General features: G+C 34.6%; 1 protein-coding gene across 1 annotated transcript; it reads left to right on the top strand.

Annotated features, from left to right (window-relative positions):
• The first annotated feature begins 986 nt into the window (after positions 1-986).
• Positions 987-6,056, top strand: LOC133798355 (cucumisin-like). Its single transcript, XM_062236608.1, has 10 exons — positions 987-1,231; positions 1,381-1,472; positions 1,595-1,695; positions 2,574-2,817; positions 2,920-3,430; positions 3,579-3,676; positions 4,421-4,639; positions 4,731-4,842; positions 4,932-5,145; positions 5,268-6,056. The coding sequence occupies exons 1-10, from the start codon at positions 1,145-1,147 to the stop codon at positions 5,795-5,797; spliced, it is 2,208 nt and encodes a 735-aa protein (XP_062092592.1). The 5' UTR covers positions 987-1,144; the 3' UTR covers positions 5,798-6,056.
• The last annotated feature ends 2,270 nt before the right edge of the window (positions 6,057-8,326 follow it).

Raw genomic sequence — 8,326 nt, 5'->3', positions numbered from 1 at the left:
TTTTATAACTGTCGGTATTTGACTTTTATTAACTGTCGGCGTTGAGGTTAATAACGATAAATTTTAACTGCCGGCATTGGTCTCGAATTAGCTGTCGGCGTTGGAGTCAATTACAACAGTTTTTAACTATTGACATTGGTCTCAAATTAACTGTTGGTGTTGAGGTCAATAGCGATAGTCAAAAGCAACAATAATAGTTATTTACTACTGACGTTGGTTTCTATGCCTACAGTTTTTAACTGTTGGCGTAGAGTCGTGCTAAGCAATTACGATAGTCAAGTTGGGTGTCGGAAAAACCCAATTTTGTTGTACGTAGTGACATCTAGAATTACTCGTGGATAGTGTAGAAAATTCTCCATTTCTCCCTCACTAGAGAATTTGTACGGGCTTAAGTAATACAATGGAATATTGCTACGACACAATATTAGTTGATGGGACATAAGTTGATTTGTTAATTTAATTAATATCATGTATAATAAAATATATAAAATTTAACAAATCATTATATAATTTTAATAATTTTAGGTTTATGGTAAAATTATAATTATGGGTACTCAATTTTATTATAATAATTTTAATTAAAATTTGATCAATGGAGTCTTTGGATTAGGTCTGGACCGGGCTCATCTTAACCCAAAAAATGGCCCTCTAGTATTTGACACTTTCAATAAAATTGGTCCCAAAAGGTGAATGGAACTTTGGTTTTAGTATGAGATTAATTGCTAAGGGGCATCATTCGATACTTAACAACAAGGAGGTGTCATATTGCTACATGTGAAATCAATATTATTTGTGAAATCAATATTAAATTTAATAATTATTATGAATATTGTTAATTAATTATAAAACATTATCTCTTATAGTATTGTACAACTTAAGTTGTCAAATAGCGATTCTCTTTTATTTTAGATTCTCTTTTATTTTAGTACAGGGCATTCTCGCGTGTGGAGTGGTTTCGAGATATATTAAAGATGACTTTTCTACAACTGACTTCCAAAATTCATTCCCCGTCAATATAAGCTGGATTGCATTTCGTTACGCGTGAGTGTCATTGTCCAAGACCGTGTATATATACTTATAAGGTCGATGCGAGAAGTTCGGTACAGTCTACTTGTTTTACTTGTGGAGCTTGCGATTTTCTCCAATGGCTCTTACGCGGTTTCTCATCCTTGGCATCATTTTCTTTATACTAAATGGTGAACCTGTGGATGCTCAGACTGATAATCGGAAGGTATTGGAATATATTTTATTAATTTCTAAATCATGCTTAGTTATAGAGAACTTACTTATAATTAAACACCCATCTACCAGTTCTACGTTAAACATGTGATAATTAATTACGTATTTTAAAAATGTAAGATATTATCTTCTATGATTCAGGCATATATAGTGTACATGGGAGACAGAGGACAGAACGAGCCTTTCGCGTCAGCATCTCTTCACATGAGCATGCTCCAAAAAGTTGCAGGGAGGTAATATTAATTATTATTATCATAACAAATTTAATTTATTTTAAAATAATAAAATTTGGTACATTTTTCTTAACACTATAAATTCTAATGCTGACTCATTTGATCCATGTATATTTTTTCAGCAATAATAATGTTGGACCAGGATCTCTACTCCGCAGCTACAAGAGAAGTTTCAATGGATTCGTTGCCAGGCTAACTGAGGAAGAAGCACAACAAATGGCTGGTGTGTGTGAAGCACCTTATCTCTTTCGTTTGGAATTATCGACACTAACATATCACTCTCTCACTCTTCAGATATAATATCTATATGTATGCCTGAATAATTATATTTAGTACATTGTTATACATATATAAAGTATTTATATTTTTTATTATATGATTTTTCGAACTTCCGTACTTGTTTTTTTGGGTCTTTGGCGGCCATTGATTATGTTTTTTTCCTTGTGATTTAATTGGTTGGCTTGATATAATTTTGTCAGAGTTACACGCACCTTTGTAAAATGTGAATTATATTATCCCTCAAAAATTAATTAAGGGAATAATTGTTAAGGAAAAACAATCACATGTACCTAAATTTTACTTTTCGTGTCTCACAAATTATTTTAAAATACTTTATTTATTTAATATATATTTAAATAATTTATAATTTTTTTTAATTATATTAACATTATAAATTAATAAGGTATATTCAAATAATTAGTAGGACATAAAACAGCCGCTACACATACATTTAATTATTAGAATGGTGTAATGATAGATCTGTAACATTATTTTTTCTTTATTATGCGAAAACGAATTGTAAATATAACTGAATAAATAAAAAATATTACTACAAATCAATTAATTTGTAAGAACTAGAAATGCTATTCAAATCAATGTTGTTATTAGTAATAGCTTTTTAGATAATTTAGCAATTTGTCAATTAATTACCACCACTACTAGTTTTAATTTTTTTTAATTATTCACCAATATTATCTGCCAAATTGCTTAGCACATGCATATAGATCGTTACATGTGCATATACTAACACTTTCATTTACATTATGCTCTCAACATAATTTATTTTTATTTTTCATTGTACTGTCGTTTGGTTGTGTAAAGAAACGGAGGGAGTAGTGTCAGTGTTCCCCAGCGAAAAACAGAAGCTGCATACAACAAGGTCATGGGACTTCATTGGATTTCCACAGACAGTTAAAAGAAGTACAACCGAAAGTGACATTATTATTGGTGTTCTTGACACTGGGATTTCGCCTAAATCCCAGAGCTTTGATGACAAAGGTTTTGGTCCACCCCCTAAAAAATGGAAAGGCTCATGCCAAGTCTCCGGCAATTTCACTTGTAACAAGTACGTATATACATATATTTATATCAAGAGTCAGCGATTTTCCTTGTATATATTTTCATTAAAACATGTCCTCATACAATTGGTATTATTGTTCAAACACAGCAAAGTCATTGGAGCCAAGTTTTACCGCAGCGATGGGTCATTTGAAGAGGAAGATGTTAAGTCGCCGATGGACACTGAAGGCCATGGGACACACACAGCATCGACAGCAGCCGGGGGATTAGTAAGCGGTGCAAGTTTTTTTGGACTAGCCTCGGGCACGGCAAGAGGAGGAGTCCCGATGGCTCGTGTCGCCGCCTACAAAGTCTGCTGGTCCGACGGTTGTAGTGATGCAGATATTCTGGCAGCGTTTGATGATGCAATCGCGGACGGTGTCGACATAATATCGGTTTCTCTTTCATCCGGTTCTTCGGATTACTTCAAAAATGCCATCGCCATTGGAGCTTTTCATGCTATGAGGCAAGGAGTTTTGACGTCCGTCTCTGCTGGAAACGGAGGTCCGGGCCTAGAGACTATCACAAACTTTGCACCTTGGGTTCTTTCCGTGGCTGCTTCAACCACAGACAGGGACTTCTTCACCAAACTTCAATTGGGTAACAACGTGTCCTACATGGTAAGTATAATACCTAAAAAGCCCATAGGTTAATTTAGTTGTTTCAGTATGCAATCTAAATCCATTACTTTAATCGTCTCATGAGTACAGATTATAATTTTGGAATACTTACATTATTTTGTTGTTTTCCTTTCTGTTAATGCTATAGGGATATGCAATAACTACTATGGACCTCAAGAATTTGCCTATAATATACGGTGGAGATGCACCAAACACTAAAGAAGGTTTTGACGGCTCATCTTCTAGGTGATTATAATTTTTAAATCAACTTTTTAATAACATTAGTATTTGACATTTTAAGGTATCTAATTTGATGTGATATACTATTGGGGAAATTTAATGTTTGATAGTCTTATTTATTATAATTTTAAAATAAAATAAGTGGGACTCCAGTACCAAATAGTGTTAAACATCTTAAAATCCCACCTAATACTAATTTCTTAATTACCCATGCATACAACAATCAATATAATAGTTAATTCTAACCACTACAAGTCTTACTCTATCGATATATAACTCCATGATACAGATACAAAAGTTATAGTTAAAATTTAGGTTAATACTAACAAGTAATAATTTTTTTAAGTCTCATATTACAAACTTGCTCAGCCTAGTAATAATTATATAAATGTTACAAAATATAATAATTTAATGTTTAGAGTTATTATCAAAATTTTGAATTTGTAAGGGAGTAACAACTCAACAACATAGACATCTTCTCCTTCATGTTTAAGTCAAAAAAATATTTAGCTACTCTATTATGTAATAATCGCTTCATATTAATAGCATATAAGTACGGTCCCTCTGCACTATTAAATATACAAAAGTTTTAATATATATATATATATATTTATATATAAAAAAGAAACAAACACAAGCCCGTTCAAATAATGTTTTTGGCTCTAGCCCAGCTATGGTGTTTCTAGGTAATATTTTCATATTTGTGTTGGTTCATTTATTAATATATATATATAATTTGTAATAAAACAGATATTGCAGAACAGGCACGTTAGACAAGGATATGGTGATGGGTAAAATCGTATTTTGTGATAGTTTTACGCCTGGGGGAGGAGCGTTATTGGCTGAGGCAGCTGGTGTTGTGATGTCTGGCCGAGATCTTGGAGAGACTTCAGATGTATTTCCCTTGCCCACTGCGTACCTCACTCTAGAGGATGCTAGCAAAACTTACATATACATGAACTCCACTAGGTAACATTATCGAAGAAATATATTATAATTAAAACAACTCATTATTAGTTTAATAAATAAATATATGATTAACTAATATATTATATTGTAGAAATCCAATTGGAACATTATCCAAAAGTAATCAAGAAATCAATAAGTTGGCGCCTGTGATAGCTTCCTATTCGTCTAGGGGCCCAAACCCAATTAATCGTAACATTCTCAAGGTATAACAATATTTGAAAATATTAATCAAACTTATGTTGCATGATTACTATATCCATCTTATTCTTTCTGTAAATATATATGTACGTAGCCTGATTTAACAGCGCCAGGGACGAACATTTTAGCTGCGTGGTCCCAAGTAGCCTCAATCTCAGGTTATGAATTGGACAAAAGAGTTTCTGCATTTAACATAATTTCTGGGACATCAATGTCTTGTCCACATGCTTCGGCTGCAGCGGCATATGTCAAGTCATTTCATCCGACATGGTCCTCTTCTGCTGTTAAGTCGTCCCTTATGACTACGGGTAACAACTATTACTTATTTTCGTCTTTTTCCATTCATGTTTCATCTCGTTAGTATGTTTACCTATGTAATTATGCGACATATACATGACCAAATTTACAAATATAACAAATTTAATTGTAGCTAATCCCTTGAGTGCCCACCTTCATCCTGATGCTGAGTTTGCCTACGGAGCCGGACAAGTAAACCCTATTAAGGCTGCATTCCCTGGCTTAGTATACGACGTCGTTGAAGCTGATTACGTAAACTTGCTATGTGGACAAGGTTACACAACAAAGTTACTACAAATAGTTACCGGAAACAGTAATAGCTCATGCCCTGCAAATCGTGGAACTAGTCTGGACCTCAACTATCCCGCCTTTGTCACATCAGTCTCACTTGCACAATCTATCAATAAAGTTTTTAATAGGACTGTCACAAACGTTGGGTCACCAACTTCCACATATGAAGCTAAGGTGGTTCCCCCACCAGGATTTAAAGTCGAAGTGAACCCAAGTGTTCTTCACTTCACAACCCTTGGAGAAAAACAACCCTACTCTTTGACCGTACAAGGAATTAATGTAGATAAGAAAATTGTGGTATCTGGCTCACTGATGTGGGATGATGGTACTTACCAAGTGAATAGCCCTATTGTTGTCTATATGGCAACCTAATAACGAGTTGGCGATTGTGGAAAAAGAAATTTCAAAGGAAGTCATATTTTGGAAGTGGGGCCACTAATTATGTTATATGGACATGATTAACATATCCATAAAATAAAAGAAAGGGAACAAGCCATCTATATATATATATATATAAGTTGCTTGGAAATCAAAGCCCTTATTTGTTGCTTTTTGTTATTTTTTCATATGTCGTATTTTTTATGTACTTTTCCATTCATTACAAGGTACTAAATTATCATTTATATCTTCATTCTAATGGACCTTTGCAGTGATGGGAAAAATAGTAATAATATAAATGTAGAAGTAGAAGACTTATCTATATATTAGTCTATCATATAGTGTCACATGTCCCGAATCCTAGGTTATATAATATGTATAATTTAGGTCGTCAAAGATCACACTTGGACATCTGTAAAAGAGATCATTCTCATTTATAAATGGTCCTTTGTCCCTTTCTATAAAAAAATAATCTTAAAACAAATATGGAATCATATAATTATATTGATATTATTAATTGAGATGACTCATCATCACATATATATTAATTACATTCCTTCAATTATGCAGCTACTTCAATTATGCAGCTACCAAAAATAGTTAGATTTTTTTTGAGAAAATGTGAATTCATTAAGAAGAATGTTCCTCCAATATAATAGAAGGAACATCAAAAGGAACATTATATAATCCCAAACTACGACTTGAACAAGAAATAGAGGCTCTTGCGAGGCAATGAGCTGCTCTATTAGCAGACCGCTTAACAAAAGATATAGAAACATTAACCAATCTAGGAAGAATAATACGACAGTCTTGCACTAATAAACCAAACTCAGAAATCATATTTATGGAATTGTGAATTGCCTGAATAGCCACAGTACAATCTGATTCCAACACAATATTACACGAGTCTCTTCTCTTGATCCAACTCAAGGCCTCCTTGATTCCCACAACTTCAACTATCTCTGGAGAAAATTTCCCCAATTTAAAGCCATCCAAAACATCCACCAGACTACCCTCATGATTACAGGCAACACGCCCAAATCTGAATTTATTCTCTGCCTCAAAATTGGCTGCATCCACGTTTATCTTGACCTTATCCATAGATGGTTTAGTCCAATGCTCATCACCTTTATTAACACATAAAAGCTCCAGTTTGCAAGATTGAGTACGCTTCCAATGATCAAGTACTAACCTCGCTGATTGCACCACTTCTGCTGCTGTCACCGATAATGTTTCCACAACATATCATTTCTAGCTTTCCATAAGGCCCAACATATCATAGTTGCTTCCTATTTTCTTCCTGGAGGTTCATTTATGAATATCCCTTTCAACCAAAGACAAAAATCTGTCTCACCATTACTCAAAGCATCCACAGCCGACATGTTTCAATAAGAACGAGCAAAAGTACAAGAAACTAACACATGATGAATAGATTCAGCACTAGTCAAACACATTGGACACAAAGAATATATATTAACATGTTTAGTCCAAAGTTGCAGCCTAGTAGGGAGACACCCAGTAACTGCTTTTCAAAAAAAAATCTTGACTTTGGGAGGAATATTCAGGTTCCAAAGAGAACGCCAAAAGCCAGCTGAGTTATCCTCCGACCACTCCCCCTTTAACTGTTGTAGAAGATGTTAGGCACATTTTTAACTAAATAAATATCAAAATTTTCTTTGCTCCAAAAATAATAATTGTGCTGAGAAGAGGAACTTAATTGCATACTAAGAATCAAACTTCTATCCCTCTCCTCAAATAAATCAGCAGCAACCACATCCTCATCCCATTCTCACAGTGACACTTTCATTTTTCTATCCACTTGCATGTTGTTGAGCGCTAGATGCACAGACACCACACATGGGTTGGAGTCATCTGGCAACAAAGGCTCCCCAAGTATATTAATCGACCTCCCTATCCCAATACTACAACAAACCCCTACTTTCACTAAACTTTGGGCCTCCCAAATACTACGCCCAATGAAACTAGGATTGTGACCCAGAGGAGTCCCCAAATAGTTCGTCTTAGGGTAGTACCTTACTTTATGTATTTGTCCCACCATTAAATTTTCATTAGCTAGCAATCTCCACCCTTGCTTTCCCAAAAGAGCTAGATTAAACTCTCTCAAATTACAGAAACCCATGCCCCCAAATTCCTTGTGCGTGCACATTCCTTGCCAACCCATCAAATGAATGCCCTTCCCAAGACTAGAAGAAGAATTGCACCAGAACTTTTTCATCAACCTCTCCATATCTTTGCAAATCTTTAGAGGAATGAGAAACACACTCATTGCATAATTGGGCAACGATTGAGCGACAATCTTCAACAAGATTTCTTTTCCTGCCCGAGAGAAAAGCTTCCCATTCCACCCTTCAACTCGCTTCTGAATTAGATCTTTTAGAAAGCCAAGTATTGCTGATTTGTTCCTTCCCATCATATTAGGCAACCCCAGATAAGTACTACCAACTTCTGCCTCCGCTATGCCCAATACTGAACAAATCCGATTCTTAGAGTTTTGATCTGAAT

This window comes from Humulus lupulus, chromosome 8 (assembly GCF_963169125.1).
Source record: "Humulus lupulus chromosome 8, drHumLupu1.1, whole genome shotgun sequence".
NCBI classification, from domain to species: Eukaryota; Viridiplantae; Streptophyta; class Magnoliopsida; order Rosales; family Cannabaceae; genus Humulus; species Humulus lupulus.
Note: the sequence above shows the minus strand (reverse complement) of the source record. Positions and strands in the feature narration are given on the sequence as shown.